This window comes from Mobula hypostoma, chromosome 24 (genome assembly GCF_963921235.1).
Source record: "Mobula hypostoma chromosome 24, sMobHyp1.1, whole genome shotgun sequence".
NCBI classification, from domain to species: Eukaryota; Metazoa; Chordata; class Chondrichthyes; order Myliobatiformes; family Myliobatidae; genus Mobula; species Mobula hypostoma.
This window is the reverse complement of record NC_086120.1, coordinates 50,482,400-50,505,440: the sequence shown is the minus strand read 5'-3', so window position 1 is coordinate 50,505,440 and position 23,041 is coordinate 50,482,400. Positions and strand designations below refer to the sequence as shown.

Genomic DNA, 23,041 nt, shown 5'->3' with positions numbered 1-23,041 from the left:
AGACTCTCTACCCCATATTTACACTGGCGTGATTTGACTCCATATTGGAAACGGCACTGCTCATCAGCATCATATACTTGTCCTGGGGCCAAAGTAGGATAGAAGAACTCCTGTTTTGGGGGTGCATTGTTGAGACACCGACCATGTCCTGAACTGACCAAAAACAAGAATATTTTATTATAACACAGAAATAGATGCATTAACTTTCAAAATGAAATGTAGTAGTCAAAGAAAATTAAATAAATGATTGATAAAAATAAAACTATTTGAGAAAATAAAGTCTCCATTACTTGTTCATTGTAAACGAACAATAATAAATGCATAATGTTTTATTATGTGGGTTTGTACGGTGAATTGCAAATTTTTTTGTTATGAATTATATTTATAGCTGAGGCTTAAATTATATCTCTCTATTGAAATAGATTTTTCAATAGTATTGTAAATTGTCAACCAAAATTGGAATGACCTATATATAAAAATTTCATTCAGTTGAAACTGCTTGGGAGAGTCAGTCAAATCTGACTTTTTTTAAAGAAGTTATGTTGTGTTGCAGGCAGCTTGCCATTTATGAAAATGTATGCCTAATTTTTTATATGTTAGTCAATGTGGGTTTTCTTGTTTTCACTTTGAAGCTGCTGGAAATTTTTCAAGATTAAGATTGTTTAATATAATTTCCTGTACACAAGTGTAAAAGGAGAACAAAATAATTGTTACTTCGGATTCGATGCAGCACAAAAACACACTAAGATAAAGAACACAATAAATATAAATACATAAATAGTATATATACATAAATAGTGTGTGTGTATATATATATAATATATATATATATATAGAGAGAGAGAGAGAGAGAGACAGATAGAGATAGAGAGAGAGAGAGAGAGAGCGATAGATAGATAGATGGATAGATAGAGATATATATATATGTCCATAAAGTGATGCTGGGCACAGGAGTGCCCGTACATAAGGTGACTCTGACAGGAAATGATAAAGTATTGGTGGTTGGGGGTGTGGTGGGAGGTTTTGGTCAGTCTTACTACTTGGGAAAAGTAACTGTTTTTGAATGTGGTGGTCCTAGCCTGGATGCTATGTAGCCTCCTCCCTGGTGGGAGTGGGACGAACAGTCTATGAGCAAGGTGGGTGGAATCCTTCATGATTTTACTGGCCCTTTATCAGCACCTTTCTGTATATATGTCCTTGATGGCATGTAAGCTGATGGTGGTGATGAGTTGGGCAATTTTGACTACCTGTTGTAGTGCCCTCCTGTCTGCCTATTCATATCTGAACTTATGTCCTTGCAAATCATTATTAACTACACAAATTCTGATTCTAGAAGACAAAATCACTACTGAATGTCTTTCAATCCTGTCAATCTGGTTACGGACCACAGCTTCCTTTAAACAGGTATGTGCTGGAAAACAAACAAAAAAAGCTGCAGTTGCCAAAATGTGAAATATTAAAGAATGTGGTAAATGCACAACAGGTCAGGTAGCATCTATGGAAAGAAATTAACTATGCTTTAGATCAATGACCTTCATAGTATTTTCAAATTTTACACACTTGGCCTCTATGCTTGTTAAGTATAAACTTAATATTATCTTGGGCACAGTATACAACTCAAAGCATTTTAAGAGTTTGAAAAACTGTAGAATTAATTCAAAATGTTACTGTATATAGAAGACAAAAATAATTGCATTAACAGATCCATTTAACATGTTCACACTGCATGGACCCTGACAGACATCCGTTTAATTTTTGTTTTTATATTTTATCCTATTTTCTGACTTCTTACTCTAAGAAACTGGTGATGTAATCCCTGCTGCATGTTGACCAAATGAAAGGATTAGTTTTCACGGTGATATGAGCCGCCATCAACTTTGCTGCTTCTTGACCTCTTGGACCACATGAATTTCCAACTCCATCGTGATTCATGCCAAAACTGAAAATGAAAAAAGGACCAGTCAAATCAGACAATCTACTCAAGGGAGATGTGAGAGGCAAGTTTTTTTTTCCCACATAGAGAGTGGTGGGTGCCTGGGGTGGCGCTAGAGGCAAATATATAAGGGGCCAATGTTCCCTCTAATTTTTTTTACAGCTGCATGGACCAACCATTGCTCTGAGCAAGAATTTTTACGTGGTCTGAAAACTGTGCAGCACTTTAATAAGATATAAATGAAAATTCCAGCTGCACAGCAACAAAGGCTATGTGCACACATTTCAGTTACTGTGTGGCTGTGCACCCGCACCGCTTAGCGGGAACAGTGTTGGGGCCTTTAAGACACATGAATGTGAGGACAATAGATGGATATGGATATTGTGTCGGCATTAGTGATTAGTTTAGTTGGCCATTTGATTACCAATTTGGTTTGGTACAACATAGTGGGCCAAAGGGTCTGTTCCTGTGTTGTATGGTTCTAAGTTCTATTTCTAGATACGCAGGAATTACTTCCACCTCCAAGTTTTTTATTCATGACATATAGTTATTTCTCAGCAAAACAATAGAGAGAAAATGGATGGATATTTGATATCCAACGGACTGGTGCAGAGCCAACAACCTGTTTTTGAATGTCCGTAGAGATCATTAAGAGCACCAAATTTCTTGGTGTTCACCTGGCGTAGAATCCCACCTGGTCCTTCAACACCAACTCCATAGCAAAGAAAGCCCAGCAGCATCTTTACTTTCTGTGAAGGCTGAGAAAAGTCCATCTCCCACCCCCCCCCCCCCCGCATCCTCACCACATTCTACAGAGGTTGTATTGAGAGCATCCTGAGCAGCTGCATCGCTGCCTGGTTTGGAAATTGCACCATCTCAGATCGCAAGACCCTGCAGCGGATAGTGAGGTCAGCTGAGAAAATCATCGGCGTCTCACTTCCCGCCATTACAGACATTTACACCACATGCTGCATCCGTAAAGCAAACAGCATTATGAAGGACCCCATGCACCCTTCATACAAACTCTTCTCCCTCCTGCCATCTGGCAAAAGACACCGAAGCATTCAGGCTCTCACGACCAGACTATGTAATAGTTTCTTCCCCCAAGCCATCAGACTCCTCAATACCCAGAGCCTGGACTGACACCAACCTACTGCCCTCTACTGTGCCTATTGTCTTGTTTATTACTTATTGTAATGCTTGCACTGTCTTGTGCACTTTATGCAGTACTGGGTAGGTCTGTAGTCTAGTGTAGTTTTTGTGTTGTTTTAAGTAGTTCAGTATAGTTTTTGTATTGTTTCATGTAGCACCATGGTCCTGAAAAATGTTGTCTCGTTTTTATTGTGTACTGTACCAGCAATTATGGTCGAAATGACAATAAAAAGTGACTTGACTTGACTTAATACACCGGACATCAAACACAAAAAGGTATTCTGAAGGACAAAATATTTAGAACCAAATGTAAACAGGTTTCTTTCATTTTTTTAAAGGTTAAATGTATATTGCCCAAATTTGAATTACTGGTGAGTTTTAACAGACTGCATTTAAAAATTTGCCAAATTTTCTTTCTGAATCAAGCAATAAGTTTAAATTACTGATTCATACTGAAATGATGTGTTGCAAGGAGCACCCATGTCGAAGTTAGTGAAGATTACTGGGAATTCAATCTACCTAAACTTTTTTGGAAAACTGGAAGGAATTTCAGCACACTGTCTTTGATGTACAGCTTTTTGAAAGAGAATTCAGAATGTATTGATGTCACAAAGCACCTATTTGCTTTGCGGTATAAATGTCAATCCCATAGAAATTTTCATTACAGCCTTTGACGTAGAGTATTGTGGGGACATCTACAACTGTAATATCATGTCCCAACTTCTATGCTCAAAGCCCTGAACAATGGCCTGCATGTTAAATACCGTCTTCATCACCTTGTCTACCTGTGACATTGCTTTCAATCAAATATGCACTAGTACTCCTGTTCCTTTATATTCATTAATGTCATAACATTTATGGTACAAGTTCTGGCCGCTGCTGCTTTGACTTAAAGTATTGTGGGGACAAATGAAATAGTTACTTTCCCCACTATTGCAGAATTGATACCTTGTTATTTGTGGAATGAGTACAACCTGGGCAGCAGCCAAACTCCTGAGCTGAAACTACCAGTTTCTGCATAGATCACTGCAGACTTAAGCCAATTTTGTTTAACTTCCGGCTCAATTCAAATTGCCAAGAAGACATAAGTATCCCAAAAGTACAAAACACAAGATTGGGACATTGTTTGCCAAAGGAAACAATTTCATTGTTTTCCAGGATCCAACAGTAGAAAAGAGGTCTGGATTTTCACAAAAATACAAGTTTTCTACATTCAAGTATAATATTAATTTCATCTATGTTAAATGAGAAATGAGTCATGGAGACCAGTGTGCTTCTGAACTTTCATTAGCCATTCAAAATGTCTATAGCATTCAATATCTAAGAGATCAGAGTCCAAATGTACAGCAGAACCAGAATCAGGTTTAATATCACTGGCATACTGTCTGTTGTGAAGTTTGTTAACTTTGTTGCAGCAGTACAATGCAATACACGATGATATAGAAAAAACTGTGAATTAAAGTATGTATATAAAATAGTTAAATCAACCAAGTAGTGCAAAAACAGAAATAAAAAAGTAGTGATGTAGCGTTCATGGGTTCAATGTCTATTCAGAAATCGGATGGCAGAGGAGAAGCTGTTCTTGAATCGTTGAATGTGTGCTTTCAGGCTTCTGTACCTCCTTCCTAAGTAGCAAAAGTTCTGTACTTGTTTTATATCTTTCCCATTTATTCTCAGCCTGCAGATAGGATTCTCCTTCTTTTTGGATATCACTATACATTGTCTTTTTGTAATTGATAGATACCCATTTTTGCACTTTCTTCAACAACTATATCAATTAAGTTTTGTAGTTCTTAGTTTGACCATGGATTTCTTAGCAAACAGATTCTAGGACACCTAGTATCTAGCAACGGTGGTTTGCTATTGCCTACCGTTGGGCGAACTAAAGAAATCGCCATTTCTCTTCCCAAATGTTCATCCGCCTGTACTATAGCCGTTGACATTTGAGGGTACAGAACTTTTGCTACTTAGGAAGCTGGGTGACATCAGATGGCAGGTGTGATATGGACGTTAAAAGAAGAATAGGGATGGCAAAAGACACCTTATGAGAATGAAGAGTATACTGACCAATACTAAACTAGGCATGACAACCCGCCTCAGAGTACTGAAATGTTATGTTTATCCAGTTATGTTATATATGGCTCAGAATGTTGAATATCTAGTAACATGAGGAAACAGACTGAAGGAGCAGAGATGTGGTTTTTCAGGAGGATGCAAAGAATATCATGGACGAAACAAATATCTAACGAGGATGTCATGAACAGAGCAAACATGAAAAGAGAAATAATGTATGAGATGATGAAAAGGCAACGTAACTTCATTGAACATGTAATTAGGAAAGGGGAGTTAGAATGCATGGTAATTATGGGAAAGATTGAAGTCAAGAAAGCAAGAGGAAGACAAAGACAAATGATGATGGAGACAGCAGCCAGAGAACTGGAAATGATTATCAATTAATTGATCCACTTGACCTGAAACAGGAGTGTGTGGGCCATGGCAGTCAAAGCTCAAACTGGGCATGGCACCTGATAATGCTGATGACCTTCTTCCTAATAGTAACAATGGGAAGAGGACATATCCTGGGTGGTGGGATTCCTGAATGATGGATGCTGCCTTTTTGAGGCACTGCTCTTTGAAGATGTCTTGGATACTACGCAAGGTAGTGCCCATGATGGAGCTGTCTCCCTGCAGCTTACTTTGATCCTGTGCAGTAGCCCCTCACCCCATACCAGGCAGTGATGCAGCCAGTCAGAATGCTCTCCATGTTATATCTGTAGAAATTTGCTAGTGTTTTAGGTGACATACCAAATCTTCTCAAACTCCAAATGAAATATAGCCGCAGTCTTGCCTTCTTTATCGTTACATTGACTTATTGGGAGCAGGCTAGGTCCTCAGAGGTTTTAACATCAAGGAACTTGAAACTTCTCACTCTCTATGCTTCTGAGCCCTCTATAAGGACTGGTATGTGTTCCTTCGTCTTCCCCTTTCTGAAGTCCACAATCAGCTTTTTGGTCTTACTGACGTTGGTGCAAGGTTGTTGCTGCGACACCACTCAATTAGCTGGTATATCTTTATCCTGTACACCCTCATGTCACTGTCTGAGATTCTGCCAACAATGGTTGGCCCAGGTTCTGTAGTTTTTCGATTAGGACTGTAGGAACGAAGGTGTTAAATGCTGAGCTGTAGTCAATAAACAGTAACCCGACATAGGTATTTGTATTGTCCAGGTAATCCAAGACCACATGGACAGCCAATGAGATCGCATCCGCTGTATACCTATTGTGGTGATAGGCAAATTGCAGTGGGTCCAGGTCCTTGGTGAAGCTGGATTGACTCTAGCCATGATTAACCTCTCAAAGCAGTGCACCACTGTAGGTGTCAGTGCTACGAGATGTTAGTCGTTAAGGCAGTTCACCCTGCTCTTCTTGGGGACTGGTATAATTGTTGTCCTTTTGAAGTAGGTGAGAATTTCCAACTGTAACAATGAGAGATTGGAAATATCTTTGAACACCCCCACTAGTTGGTTAGCACAAGTTTTCAGAGCCTAACCAGGTATTTCATCGGGGCCTACTGTCTTGCAAGGGTTCACCCTCCTGAAAGTCAGCCTGATATCAGCCTCCAAGACAGAGATCACAGGGTCACCGGGTGCTGCAGGGATCTTCAGACCTGTAGTTTTATTCTCCCATTCAAAGTGAGCATATAAGCCGTTGAGCTCATCTGGAAATGAAGCATCACTGCCATTCATGTTGGGTTTTGTTTTGTAGATAGCAATGTCTTGCAAACCCTGCCAGAGTTGACGTGCATCCAATGTCACCTCCAACCTCGCTCAGAATTGTTTCTTTGCCCTTGAAGCAGCCCTACAGATTTCATACCTGGTTTCCTCGTATAAACCTGGATCGCTAGACTTTAATGCCACAGATCTAGCTCTCAGAAGATAACGAACCTCCTGGTTCATGCATGGCTTTTGATTTGGGTATGTACTGCAAGTTCTTGGAGGCACACACTCATCCACACAGTTTTAATAAAGTCAGTGACAGCTGTGGTTTACTCATTGAGACTTGAAGATGAATCCCTGAATACAGTCCAGTCCACGGTTTCAAAGCAGTCCTTCAAGCGCTCCTGCACCTACTACCAAAAAGATTACTGAAATCTCCTGCGGAAGTAAAATGGACAGCATCTGATCGCGAGGTGTTCTAGTCTGGTGAGCAGGACCGGGACAACACGACCACATTTGTACACCGAAAGGAATTGATGTTGAAGCATACCCCACCACACTTGGCTTTGAAAGACTCAACAGTCCTATCTTGGTGATGCATTGTGGATCTGTTGCACAAATGCAAATTCATTAGTGGTCACAGTCACAATACTAGAGCAACTACACAGTATTATACAGCAGGATGGATTTGGAGACTTGTTAGAAGAGGCAATGTCAAATCAAAGACTTCCCTCCATAGTGCTGTCTGAGTTGCCGAGTCCCTCCAGTTCATATGTGTGTTGTTCCAGATTTCAGCATCTGCGGTCCTTTCTACATTAAATATTACATAATTTGTTTTCTAGCATCAGGAAAACCTTTTGAACCGTAATAAAATCAAAGCAAATATCAAGCTGCCTGTTTAACTGTCACTGTGAAGAGATACTCATCATTTTCCTCCCTTCAAGTTCAAGTTTATTGTCATCTAACTATATATAGTCAGAATCAGGTTTAATATCACTAGCACAGGTCATGAATTTTGTTAAATACAACCAGATGAAACAATGTTCCTCTGGACCACAGTGCATTTAAAAAACATATATCACATACAGCACATAAACCAAAATATTACCATATATAAAATATCATTCAAAATGCATGTAGTGCGCAGCACAGGTAAACAGTAAACAATACAATAAACAGCTTGTGGTCCCAGTGACGAAACCTTGGTGGTGACAGGGTATTCATTAGTCTGATAGCCTGAAGGAAATAGCTGGCTCCCAGTCTGGTAGCCTAGTCTTGATGCTCCTGTACCTCGTTCCAGATGGTAATTGTGTCAGAAATTGTGGGATGGTTGGTAGGGATCCTCAACAATGCTTCAGGTACTTTGTCTACAACTCTCCCCATAAATGTCACAGAAAGGGAGAAGGGAGACCCAGGTGATCCTCTCAGCAGATTTCAGTACCATCTGTAGGGTCTTGCGGTCTGATGCCTTGTAATTTCCGTACCACACAATGATGCAGCCTGATAGGACACTCTCGATTGTGCTGCTGTAGAAAGTTGTTAGAATGGGGGCATGTCGCAATCTCCTCTGAAAGTGTAGATGTTGCTGTGCCTTCTTCACTAGTGAGGAGGTGTTGTGGGTCTGTTATATGCACACCAAATAATCATCAGTCAATAATCATCATAATTTCAGTATGTCAAACTTACCAGTTTTCTTCCTCCTACTGAAGTGCCCATTTATAAGATCCAAAGACACTTTCTAACATTGCCTGTTGTAAATAATCCATATGATTTAAATAACTGATCAGAAGAGTGATATGCTATTATGATAGCTAATTTAATTAGCTACTACTTTTTCCTATTGTCACAGTACTGCCAATTTACTGATCTCCATTCTTCCTCCTCTTAGGAGTACCTCAGGATTGAGACTCTTAAGAAGACTTTTCTGAATGTTCATGAAATGCTTTCTCTGTCTTCCTGGAAGTATCTTGCAATGAAAAGATGGAAAGTGCTACAATAATTTCACGAGTAAGACACACAAAATGCTAGAGGAACTCAGCAGGTGAAGCAGCATCTATGGAAATGAATACACAGTCAAATTTCCATAGATACTGCCAGACTTGCTGAGTTCCTCCAACATTTTTGTGTGTCTTGGTGTGGATTTCCAGGATCTGTAGAATCTCCTGTATTTAATAATTTCAGGCATCTGGACAATGGCATCTGTCCACTTGAAGTGTCTGAGTGTCATCAGAGCCTTAACGTTGGGGGCATTGACTGGGAGTGGATACTGATAACACTTCACTTTGAAAGACTTTGCAGAGATAGGTTAGATATTACAGTATCCCGCTCATGCTCTGAGATACTTGCCACAAGTCAACCAGGTCTCTGAAACATAGAGGCCAGTAATCATTATTGCTCAGTGTACCATGCTTGGAGCCAGGTTTGAATTCTTAATCTTTGAACACGTTTCTTTTCAGCCATCCAGAATTTCTGCTGGCGAACTGGAAGTGGGTACATTTTGCTTTCACTTGCCGATACCTCGCATCTATTTTGTTTCTAGGGTCCTGTCATTTCTTTGATTACCAAGGTTGAACAGTGGGATCAGGTTGATACAGATTTTTTTGTCTGCCATATGATTAATATAAGGTCTGTCCTTTTAAAACTCTAATCCTTTAATGACTTGCAAAAGTGCATCATATTTTGCTAACTAACACGAGATACTAAGACGACAGTTTATGCCTACATGCTTTTTGCAGTATACTAATGAGATTGAACGAAGATTTATATTCTGGTTCAATTTATCCAACTTATGTTTACACAAGGAGACTAAAATTGGCACTGTTGTCTTGTAGGCTGCACAAATCTACATAAAACAATTAAATGCACTCATGTAGACAGCTGAAATGGCACCAGAACAACTGAAGAGAATGTTTGTGGTGGCCAATATTTTAAATAGTTATTTAATTACCCCAACTGGATAACTATACAGGAATTAGCCAAGTCTTTGCTATGAGAACACAGAGCTGAACTTTGAACAGAGAGTTTTTAAACTTCATTGTTGGTGTTTAAAGCACATCTTCATAAGCACGTGAAGTTTAGAAAACTCTCCCTAGAGAGTCTGGGAATCAGAATAAACCTGCTTAAGCTGCACCAGTATTTAAAATTCTTTTCAATAAATCAGGGATTGAATTCTCTAAATTTATAACAGGTGAGTGATTAAACCTTTTAATTACATTTTTTGTTAACAGTGGTGATTTTTTTATGAACTGCTTTTCATAATGCAGACACACTTGGATGAGGAACAGATTTGATTGTAGTTTTCTAGCTGAACTGGAAATACAAGGATTGCATTTTGGGATTAACACCCAATCCAGTTAACATTTGCCCAGCTACCACACAACCACAATTATCAGTGCTGTGCAGCTTGCAGGTTGAGTTGCCGCTAAGGAAGGCAAATGCAATGTTCATTCATTTCGAGAGGACTAGAATATAAGAGCAAGGACATAATGCTGAGGATTTATAGGACATTGGTCAGACCACACTTGGAATATTGTGAGCAGCTTTGGGTCCCTTATGTAAGAAACAATGTGTTGGGCTTGGGGTGGGTCCAGAGGAGGTTCATGAGAATGACTCTGAAAATGAAAGGTTAACATATGAGGAACGTTTGATAGCTCGGGGACTGTACTCACTGGGGTTTAGAAGATTGAGGAGGGATTTCATTGAAACATCAAATATTGAAAGACCTAGATAGAGTTCATGTGGAGAGAATGTTTCCTAAAGTGGGGGAGTCTAGGACCAGGGGATACAGCCTCAGAATAGAGGGAAACCCACTTTGGACAATGATGAGGAGGAATTTCTTTAGCCAGAGGGTAGCAAATCTGTGGAATTGATTATTACAGGTGGCTGTGGAGGCAAAGTCACCGAATCCTCTTCCCATCGTTTCTTACAAAAATGCTATTCCCTTTTCTCAGTTCCTTTGTTTCCACTGCATCAGTTCCCAGGGTGAGGCTTTCCTTTCCAGGACATCAGAGATGTCCTCCTTCTTCAAAGAATGGGGTTTCCTTTCCTCCACCATTGATGCTGCCTTCACCCATATCTCCTTCATTTTCCGGACATCCATGCTCACCACATCTTCCCACCATTTTAACAGGGATAGGGTTCCTCCTGTCCTCACCTACCATCACACAAGCCTCCACATCCAACACATCATTCTTCACAACGTCTGCCATGGGATCCTACCACCAAACACATTCTACCCCCCTCTACTCTCTGCTAACTGCAGGGACTGCTCTCTCCATGATTCCATTGCCTATTCTTCCCTCCCAACTAATCTATCCCTGCAAGCGACAAAAACGCTATACCTGCTCAATCACCACCTCCATTACCTCCATCCAGAGCCCATATTGTCCTTCCAGGTAAAGCAACGCCTCACTTGTGAACTTGCTGGGGTCATCTATTGTATCTGGTGCTCCTGATGTGATCTCCTCTACATTGGTAAGACCCAATGTAAATTGGGGGACTGCTTTACTGAGACAAAAGTGGAATTTTCCGACGGCCAAACATTTTAATTCCAATTCCCATTCCTGTTCCAACAAGTCGGTCCATGACCTTTTTGTCACGATCAGGCCACTCTCAAGGTGGAGTAGCAACACCTCATGTTCCATCTAGGTAAGCCTCCAACCTGATGGCATAAACATATTGATTTTTCCTTCTGGTAATTTTTTCCCTCCTCCCTCATCTTCTATTCCCCACTCTGCCCTCCTACCTCTTCTCCTCACCTGCCTATCACCTCCCCTTCGCACCTTTCCTTCTTGCCTTTCTCTCTTCATCCACTCTCCTCTCCTATCAGATTATTCTACACCAGCCCTTTATTTTTTCCATTCACCTGGCTTTACCAATCACCTTCTAGCTAGTCCTTCTTCCCCTCCCCCCCCCCCATTTTTCCATTCTAGTGTCTTCTCCCTTCCTTCCCACTCCTGAAGGAAGAATCTCGGCTGGAAACATCAGGTGTTTATTTATTTCTATAGATGCTGCTTGAGCTGCTGAGTCCCTCCAGCATTTTGTGTGTGTTTCTGCAAGTCATTGAGTATACTTGAAGTGGAGCATGATAGATTCTTGATTAATCAGGGCATCAAAGGTTAGAGAGAGAAGGCAAGAGAATAGGGTTGAGAGGGATAATAAATTAGCCACGATGGAATAGAGGAGCAACTTGATGGGTCCAATGGGCTAATTCTGCTCCTACGTCTTATGGCAGGGGTCCCCAACGTTTCGTGCACTACAGACCGGTTTAATATTGACAATATTTTTGCGGATCTCGCATGCGTTCAAGTTCAACAGTGGGCATGACAGGGAATGAGGAAAGGTGCAGCTGACTCATATCAGTTCAGATCGCCAAATCATATTGTTTCCTTGTACATGCTCGCAGCCCGGTGGTTGGGGACCACTGTCTTATGGCGCTATGATGCAAAGCTGAGGGGAATTGCATGTTAAGTCACAATTCAATACAAGAGCAAAGGGAGGGTGGAGTCACCTTGCAATGAATGACATCTCAGAATCTTTCCACCATCTATAAGGAATGAGTCACGAGTGTGATTCAACAGTCTCCTCTTGACTGGACGATTTCATCTCCAACAATTCTCAAAAACTCAGTATCATCCAAAATAAAGCAGCCTGTTTAATGATCACAAGCCACTAATTACTGAAACTGACTAATCTTTCAAATACATTAGCATTTGGGTACCACGGGAGTGTAGCGGTTGTTGCAACATAATTACAGCTCATTGGACTTCATCCCGGTGTCTTCTGTAAGGAGTCTGTACATCCTCCCCATGGATTATTGTATTTTTTTTGCCAAAGACATACTGGATAGGTAAACTTATCATTGTAAATTGTCCCATGGTTAGGCCACAGTTAAATTGGGGTTTTTGAAGGTTGCTGGACAGTTTGGCTCAAAGAGATTCCAGAAGGGCCTATTCCACGACAAGTAGACTAGATTAGATAGGTAGACTTTATAGACCAGAGAGACTTATAGAGCAGACAGACAGATAGAGATAGAATGATAGAGTCATATAATATAGAAACAGCATCAATGATCAAATACTCATTAACACAAAATGTGGTACAATATTTCTTAATCATGAAAGGAAATTGCAGCCCATTAACATGATTAGGGGCCACTGAAGAAAATGGTTTACAAATATAATGCCCTGGTTATGATTTCTACTGCCATGATGTGAGGCATTATATTGGCAGTTTTCTGTAAAAGTAGTGTGCCATGCTGGAGAGTGTGTTTTGGCTTAGGCTAAGATAAGGACCCATGTTGTCCAAGCTTAAGAATGTGAGTCAGCCAGTCAGGATTGTGGGATGCAAGAGAGGGTTCTGAAGAGCTGTGGGAGAGATTTGTGATGGATGGGTGTCTGGATTGGGGTCCTTTGGTAGGAGCTGCAGAGTGGGACACAAGGGAAGATGCCGCAGAATGCTGTTAGGAGAGTCCCTGTTGCAAGAAGTGCATTGTGCAGATGAATGGCTCCAAAGAGGAAGGGCCAATACTCCTGACAGAGAACCAATTTGTTCAAGATGGACTTTGCAGCAAGTTTGAAATGTGGTGGGTGCTTTCATGCAGACCGTGGGTTCAGCGTGTGAGTAAAGACGACTCCAGTATGAGCTCCAATGTTATACACACATTGGACTGGTTTAACTGTAATGGACTCTTTTTTTCATTTTCCTATTAACTGTTAGTTAAAGCTACAACTGGTAAATATCCTTTTATAATTTTATGCGGTGCACAATCTGTTATTTCTTGCCGACTGATAATTGTATATGGGCAGTATTTACACAGCATTTACTCAAATTGATGTCCCTTTAATCAGAACATCATGATCTTCTTGTTTGGTTGAACCCCAAATCACACCAACCCCAGACGTATACAGTATTGCTTATGAAAGGTAGCCTTCTCAGCGCTGAATCGTGTTGGTGTCAGAGTTGGATAACGAGCTGAATTTGTATATGAGGCCTGGTGAGAGGCTTACACAAGAATAGAGCAATTCTAGTTCAGTTGAGTGACTGTTGCCTCTCTCAACTTGATGATTTGTAAAAACTGATTTCCACTGCACAATATCCCTGGGAAAATTTATACAATTGATCAACAAAAATAAAAATGAATTATAATCTTAACTTTAGATTTAATATAAAGAAGAAATAAAATGTCTCTTACTTGTGACCAATTTCATGAGCAATTGTAAATGCAGTTGCCAGACCTATATCCTCATTGATGCTGCAGCTCCTTTCTGGTTCACACATGCCGCCCACAGGAGCCAGACCTGTAACAGGGATGTTTACTGTTTAGAAACACAGGGATTAGCAATTTAGCCTGGAATAGAAGCTCATCTTGAAAAGGGAAACAGCATTAATTACAGCATAAAAATTGAATGGACATGACACAATTAAAAACTATGTACAGTGGATTCTGGTTGACTGGGGCAGCCACTTGTTTGCGACAATTTTTAAAGAACAAAAACTAATTGAGAAAATTCCCTTTGTTTATTTGGGGCACTACAAAGGATGGAAGGCAATTGTGGGACAGAGTGGTGTATCAGTTTGACATTGTGCTGTGAAAATATGATTGTCTTGGAATGACTAACAATGTAATAGTGTCAGACACGAGGAATTCTGCAGATGCTGGAAATTCAAGCAACACACATCAAAGTTGCTGGTGAACGCAGCAGGCCAGGCAGCATCTCTGGAGAGAGAGAGAAAGAATATGTGTATATAAATAAATAACGGATGGGGTACGGGGGCGGGGGGGGGGGCTTAGCAGAAGTTAGAGAAGCCAATGTTCATGCCATCAGGTTGGAGGCTACCCAGACTATTCCGCCTGGGTAGCCTCCAACCTGATGGCATGAACATTAACTTCTCTAACTTCCGCTAATGCCCCACCTCCCCCTCGTACCCCATCCGTTATTTATTTATATAACTTCCGCTAATGCCTCACCTCCCCCTTGTACCCCATCCGTTATTTATTTATATACACATATTCTTTCTCTCTCTCTCTTTTTTCTCCCTCTGTTCCTCTGACTATACCCCTTGCCCATCCTCTGGGTTTTCCCCCCCTCCCCCTTTTCCTTCTCCCTGGGCCTCCTGTCCCATGATCCTCTCATATCCCTTTTGCCAATCACCTGTCCAGCTCTTGGCTCCATCCCTCCCCCTCCTGTCTTCTCCTATCATTTTGGATCTCCCCCTCCCACTTTCAAATCTCTTACTAGCTCTTCTTTCAGTTAGTCCTGACAAAGGGTCTCGGCCCAAAACGTCGACTGTACCTCTTCCTAGAGATGCTGCCTGGCCTGCTGCGTTCACCAGCAACTTTAGTAGTGTCAGATGCAGGAAACACCAGGTTGAATTTCTGCAGTGACACAAAGTGGCCTGAAAATGGCAGTTATCATGCCTGAATCCATTCAAAAAGTAATCCTCAGTCACACAGTATTAACATAAACAATTAACATTCTGTCCTTCCAAGGTCAAACAATAAACTTGCCTCAGAGTAATGGCACAAAATTACAAAAATGCATGCTCCCCATTTCGTTTCTAACTACCTTCTTGCTTTCAGTCTGTGGGATCGGGCAAAAATATGTTTGGTCAATTTTCTTCTTAATTTAAAAGTTGTGAGTGTAATCTTTTCTTTGTTTACAGCTTCAGTTAGAGACCTCACAACATTTTGGCTACAAAGTATTTGCTAATGACTGATAAACTGAATTAATCACAAACTGATTTCAGCCCTTAACTGATAACTAAATCATTGGCATTTTAACATCCTTTCATTATTAAAACAAAACTTGTATAAATACTGTACATTTAATAGTTATCTGAACCAAAATGTTCCTCTTTCCCAAACATAGGCAACAGTCTGAAATGCGACGAGCACATTAATCTGAAGTATATCATATCCTCAAATAAATTTTGTACATGTCTATGGCTGACTATAATGCTATCTCAACAGAATGTTATTTACTAATACATCTATCTTTCCAGAAACACATAAAGCTAACACTAGTTTGTTCATTTGACATATATGTAAAATATTATTGCTTATTATTTTAGAGTGACAGAGGAAGAATGGTACAATGCCAGCAATTAATTATATTAAATCATATTCTTTACTCAATACACTGTCTGCCACATGGACGACATTTAAAAGACTCTTAGGTAGGCACGTGGATGATGGAGGGGTATGGGAAGGGAGGAGTTAGATTGATCTTGTATTAGGTTAAAGGGTTAGCACACATCGTGGGCTGAAGTGCCTGCATTGTTTTATGCACTGTGGCATAATGAAGCTACGGTTTAAAAACAGCATTTCCTCTAACATGCTAAGAGCACTGCCAAGGAGAATCTCATTGTTAAGCACCCAGGATACTTAAGATGTTATTCTTTGTTATATTTCACTTGTACGTTTCCATACTCACAAGACTGTGCCCCAATTCATTGAAAATAAATGCAAATCACCATAAAATGACTTGCTGATAGGCAAATTAGTAATTCTAATGATCACAAACTTTTTAATAAAATGATAAATCAATACAATAAATACAAAATTAATTCTTCCAAATCATTTTCAGGAAAAAATTCAGTATATTTTCCCTACACTGGCAGCTCATTAAAAGACGTCAGAATTTGCTAGAATGAGACTTCCTGCGGCATGCTTTGATAATTAGATTTGTTTGTGCGTGTTTGTATTTTAAAATCATTTGTCCATAACATTACAATGCTTAAAATTTTACAATGGTGAGGTAAGGATAACAGAGCAGCTGTGAACTTGGTGAACACTGAACAAACAATTCCCCTTCATTAACCATCAATTAGAAGGGGTGAGCAAAGGGGTGAATTCATTCTTAAATCAGATAAAAATAGAAAAATACAGCGTAGATAAAAGACCATTCAGCTTATGGAGTCTTCTCCGCTATTCCATCATTGCTAATTTATTATCCCTCTCAATCTCATTCCCCTGCCTTCTCCCTGCAACCTTCAACACTCATACTAATCAAGAACCTATCAACCTCCACTTTAAATACACCCAATGACTTAACCTCTGCAGCCGTCCACGGCAATAAATTCCATATTATCCTTGCTGACTGTGATACCCATTTACATTATTTTTATTTGTCCACATTGTACTAGTCTCCCTCTACTCCTTTTCTGTTGGAGTACCTGTCACTTCCACCTTTCACCTCCCAGATCTTATCATCTTTCCCACTCTCCCGTCTCCCTCATCTCACTACCAACTTTCTCCCACTTTTACTTGCCAGCTCTTGCTCTACCTCTTCCTGCCACTGTTTAAACAGGATATCTCCTCGCTTTCAGAGATAAAGGACTTCAACCTGAAATGTTGAGTGCCCATTTTCCTCCATAGATGCTGCCCGACCTGTTGAAATCTTCCAATGCTTTATGTGTTGCTTCAGATTCCAGCATCCCCTGCGTCTCTCAAAACTCAAAAACTGTTACTTTCCCCAAGCAGTAAGCTGAGCAACTTCTCCACCCACTAACCCACCCCTCCACACCCCCAACCACCACTACTTCATCATTTCCTGTCAGTCACCTTATGTACAGACACTCCTGTGCCTAGGATCACTTTATGGACATACAATCGATTTATGTATGTAAAGCTATCTTACGTATTTATATTTATTGCATTTTTTATCATTGTATTCTTTATCTTATTGTGCTTTTTTGTGCTCCATCGGATTCAGAGTAACAATTATTTTGTTCTCCTCTACACTTGTGTTCAGGAAATGGCATTAGGCAATCTTGAATTTTGAACAGCTGTCCAAATGTCCTTTAAATGTTGTAACTCCATGTCCTCAAGCAGTTTGTGACAGATATTCACCACACTACCACCCTGACTTCATCAATCTTGATTATATCCTGACGAAGGGTCTCGGCCCGAAATGTCAACTGTACCTCTTCCTAGAGATGCTGCCTGGCCTGCTGCGTTCACCAGCAACTTTTATGTGTGTTGCTTGAAATTCCAGCATCTGCAGATTTCTTCGTGTTTGCGTATATCCTCGAAAATTCAATCAAATTTGTGAGGCATGGTGTCCCCCGTACAATACCTTTCTGTCTGCACCTCATCAGTCCCTGGCTTTCTAAGTGAACATAAACCCTGTCCCTCAAAATCTTCTCCAACAACTTCTCTTCTACAACCTCACCAGCCTGTAGTTTTCAGGCACATTCCTCCTGCCCTTTTTGAGCAAAGACACAACATTGATTACCTCCCAGTCTTCTCATACCTTATCCATGACTAATGAAGATGTAAAGATCCCATCACCAGAGCCCCAACAATCTTCTCCCTTGCTTTCCTTTGCGTCCAGGGATAGACCCCATATGGCCCTCTGGATTTATCCATCCCCCCTGTCCTCCAGTATTTTTAGTACTTTGTGGTTTAGAGGCTGTCTAGAATATTAGTGTACCAGTTTCAACATCCTCTCCCTGATGAATACTGATGAGAAGTACTTGTTTAGGATTTCACACATATGCCATGTCACCACCTGTAGATCATATCCCTGATGCCTGAAAGGAGCTAGTCCTTCCCTTAGTCACCCATCTTGCTTCCAAGATACATATAAAAGGTTTTAGGATTTTCTTAAATGCATTTGCCAGTCATTTTATGGATTTTGCCTCTGTAATTTATTTCTTACATTTTTTTCTGTGGTTCACATAAACCCAAGGTGACTCATTGCGAACAATTTTTATACCTGACATCCACCTCCTTCGTTTCCCCGAAATCTTTTAACATCCATCATTAACCAGGGTTCCCCAAACTTACCATCTTTGCCTCTCACCCTTACAGGAACATGCTGATTCCAAACTCTTACTGTCTTGATCTTAAACACATCCCACCTATGAGATATTGTTTTCAACCCCAACAACTGCTCCAATCCACCTGTCCCAGGGAAATGGTGGGGGGGGGGGTTGGTGGTGGTGGTGGTGGTGGGGGACTAATGAGAGCTTGAGGAAGTTTGGCATGACCATCAATTTCTCAAACTTCGGATAATGACCCCCACCCCCCCTTCACCATTTCCCATCGCTTTTTCCCTCTCTCACCTTATCTCCTTACTCACCATTGGCTCCCTCTGGTGCTCCTCCCCCATTTTTCTTCCATGACCTTCTATCTCTTTCACCAATCAACTTCTTAGCTCTTTACTTCATCCCTCCTCCTCCAGTTTCACCTATCACTTGGTGTTTCTCTCTCCCCTCTCCCCACTATTTAAATCTACTCCTCAGCTTCTTTTCTCCAGTCCTGCCAAAGGGTTTTGGACCGAAATATCAACCGTATTTTTTTCCATAGGTGCTGCCTGGCCTGCTGAGTTCTTCTAGCATTTTGTGTGTGTTGCTCGGATTTCCAGTATCTGCAGATTTTGTCTTGTTTGAGAGATGAGGAGGAATATCTTTAGTCAGAAGGTAGTGAATCTGTGGAATTCATTGCTATGGATGGCTGTGGAGGCCAAGTCACTGAATATAATCAAAGCGGAGGTTAATAGCTTCTTCATTAGTCAGGGAGAAGGCAGGGGATTGGGGTTGAGAGGGATAGTAAATCAGCCATGATGGAATGGCGGAGAAGACTTAATGGGCTGAATGGCCTAATTCTGCTCCTATGTTTTATGGTCTAAAAACACTTATACTTAATTGTTACACTTAACATTTTGTGACCAAGTTTTTGATGAATGAGATAACCATGAAAATCACACATGATGAGATAAATGTGTGATTGATCAGGTAATCAGAAAATCGTAGGTTATGCATGGAATGTACTTTCACGAAGACAGTGGGTGAGAGCTAAGATTCACTGATAGCTTAGAGAGAGATCCACAATTCACCATGTCTCACTTCCTCATCCAAATCTGCAGAGGAACTGAAGCTTTTTAAATAATAATGTGCATAGTTCAAATTGGAGTTTGAACTGAAAACAGGCCCAATGTTTCTATCCCAAGCGAAACAGGCACAAATTTGAAAAAAATAACAAGATTAAAAATTTAAATAATTGTCTATCACATTTGTTTTGAATCCTTTTATTCATGTTTTCACCCGTAAGTGTCAAGGGCTGGATCTGGATTTGCATGATATTTTTGGCCACAATTACCAAGTTGAAGGAAGACCCTGGAGTCTGGATATGTGAGGTGTGCATTAGTTTTCCAAGATTTTGCAAATGAAAAAAAATTCTTCACTAATCTCTACCATTTAACATTAATTTAGCTTAAATGTTATTAATGTTGAGAAGTTCCTAGGAACATCTCTTACAGTTTTTACATAGCATTCTTACAGAACACTACTTACTTTAGGGAAAAGTACCAAGATTATAAAACAATTATACTGAATCATATAAGGCTGTTAAAAATGATAAGATCTTACCTAGAGTTCCACAGGGTTTGTTCTTATAGATGCAAATATCATACCTATAGAAAGAACAATGGATATATTTGATTTATAAAAGATAGTGATTCTGAAAATCTAGTGCACACTTTATCCATCAATAAGGGATCTCCCCATCTGACTCATTAAGGATCTCAGGTGCAGAGGAAGTTAGTGGAGTTTAAAATATTGTTGGGTTTATGCATTACCCACAATCAAGATGTTAGGAGTATTTATCAGAAGGAAAGGGAAAATAAAGTGTTGTTCAGCAATTATTTGCAATCTTTTTGATGTTTTTGAAAGGCCAATGATAAAAGGTGGTGGTTTCATAAAGGACCTTTAACATAGAACATAGAATAGTACGGCACAGTACAGGCCCTTCGGCCCACATTGTTGTGCCTCCCATGCCTCAAACCATGCCTCCCATATAACCCCTCCCCACCTTAAATTCCTCCATATACCTGTCTAGTAGTCTCTTAAACTTCACTAGTGTATCTGCCTCCACCACTGACTCAGGCAGTGTATTCCACGCACCAACCACTCTCCCCTGAACTTCTCACCCCTTACCTTAAAGCCATGCCCCTTGTATTGAGCAGTGGTGCCCTGGGGAAGAGGCGCTGGCTATCCACTCTATCTATTCCTCTTAATATAACCTTTCTGTTATCTTAAGTGGTGCTGGCCTGGATTTAGTGATGAGTTCCACATCTAGCAAGCCAAGAGTCAGTAAATTTGTATTGCAGATTGAAATGGGATTACCGACCAGAATGGACACGAGGAAGTTTACAACCTGGAAATCTGTGTTAATTGATGCTAAAAGATAGATTGAGGTACATAGAATCAGCTTTCCTAGCAGAAAGACTGCAGTACAAGACTCTGAGCAACAACGATAATAAAATTTCAACATTTCCTGTGCATTGTTGTCTGAATCTTCACAAAACTGTGACCTTAACCATTGCGATGAAGATGTATGAGAAAGTTGCCAAGCCTTGAGGGTCTGGATTAAAGGGAGAGGTTGGGCTTGCTAGGACTTCATTCCTTTCAGCATAGGAGACTGAAGGATGGCTTTACTGAGATGTAGAAAAGCATGAGGGGCACCAATATGATGAATGTCACATATAATCCTGACTTAGAAACATATTGCTGTTCCTTCAACATTACTTAGTCAAAATATAGACCTCCCTCCCTAATAGAACTGTGGGTATATTCACACCTCAAGGACTGCAGTGGTTCAAGAAGGCAGCTCACCACCACTTTCTCAAGGGCAGCTGAAAATAGATTTATTGGGAAAAGTTGTCAGTTTTAAAATGACCACATGCCAGCTTTGAAAAACAACTTGCAAAAAAAAAGCATGCATTGGTTGGACAAATATAAGGAACTTGCACAGCTCAACGATCAGATCTAAGCTCCACAATCATGTCAGTTGTGATGGGTGGTGTACAGTTAAACAGCAAACAGGAGAAGAATATTCCAAGAACATTCCAGGGTCCAGCAATGTGAGTCCGACAGAGCAGGATGAAACATTTGCAAATAAGTTCAGCCAAAAGTGTTGACGAATGTATCTTGGCCTTGTTCTGTGATCCCCACAATCATTGAAACTAGTTGTCAGCCAGTTTGATTCACTTCACATAATATCAAGAAACAGCTGAGAGCAGCAGACACAAGCAATGACTCTGGGGCCAAACAAAACCTGGCTGTAGCATTGAAGACACACGCTCCAGAGCTAGACAGCATCCAGGTCTAGGCACGTATTAAGCCAAACTGTTCCAATGTAGTTACAGTGTTGGCATCTGACCAATAGTGTGGAAAATTGCCTAGGCATGTCCAGTCTACAAAAAGCACAACAAATCCAAGCTAATTACTCCATACACTTGCTTCAATGCTTAGCAGTGTTGGAGATGCTATCATTAATACTATCCTGCATTACTTAGCAATTGCACAGAAAATACTGGAGGAACTCAGCAAGTCAGGGAGTATCAATGGAGAGGGATAAACAGCCTTGATGAAGGGTCTTCCTTGGCCTGAAACTTTGACTATTTATTTCCCTCCATAGATGCTGTCTGACCTGCTGAGTTCCTCCAGCATTTTGTATATGATGCTCAAGATTTCCAGCTTCTGCAAAATCTCTTGTTTATTACTTAGCAATGACTTGTTTGCCAATGCTCACTTTTTGTTTTACCGGGACTATGTGGCCCTAACCTTCATTAAAATTTTCATCCAAAAACAAACCAAAGAAATGAATTCTAGAGGTGAGGTGAGAATCACTGCCCTTAACATCAATGTGGCACATTAGCAAACAAGGTCAAGGAACTCTGGTAAAACAAAGCACTAATTTTCTGGAGGAACTCAGCGGGTCAAGCAGCACAAGGACTTTTCAACACTTTGGTTTGAAACCCTGCATTGGGACGACTCGACCTGCTGATTGATCCCAGGACTGCTTGACCCCTTTCCCACACCCAACCACCCATTGTCCATAAAAACAAAAAAACAAAATTCCTCTCCTCTCCCCAAAAGAACTGTGGAAATTTGCTAGAGTCTTTGGTGACAAATCTCCTCAAAGTCCTAATTAAGTATAGCTGCTGGTGTGCCTTCTTCATGATTGCTTCAATATGCTGACCTCTCGATGAGGACTGGTGCATGTTCTCCTGACTTTTCCCTCTTTGGTCTTACTGACATTGAGTGCAAGATTGTTGTTGTAACACCACTCAACCAGCCAATCTATCTTACACCAGCTCACCATCTGAGATTCTGCTGACAACAGTGGTGGCATCGGTGAATTTATAGATGGCATTTGAGCTGTACCTAGCCACACAATCATGAGTATAGAGAGAGTAGAGCAGAGGGCTAAGTAGGTGTTGAGGAGATGTTAT

General features: G+C 40.5%; 1 protein-coding gene across 2 annotated transcripts in view; it reads right to left on the bottom strand.

Annotated features, from left to right (window-relative positions):
• LOC134337597 (A disintegrin and metalloproteinase with thrombospondin motifs 6-like) overlaps window positions 1–23,041 on the bottom strand; it is a 214,649-nt gene that overhangs the window by 68,191 nt on the left and 123,417 nt on the right. For both annotated transcript variants that reach the window (XM_063032752.1, XM_063032753.1), the window contains exons 8-11: window positions 20,175–20,218; window positions 13,993–14,098; window positions 1,793–1,939; window positions 12–153 (exon numbers count right to left, since the gene is read on the bottom strand). In XM_063032752.1, coding sequence (XP_062888822.1) covers window positions 12–153; window positions 1,793–1,939; window positions 13,993–14,098; window positions 20,175–20,218 — 439 coding nt within the window. The remainder of the gene's footprint in view (window positions 1–11; window positions 154–1,792; window positions 1,940–13,992; window positions 14,099–20,174; window positions 20,219–23,041) is intronic.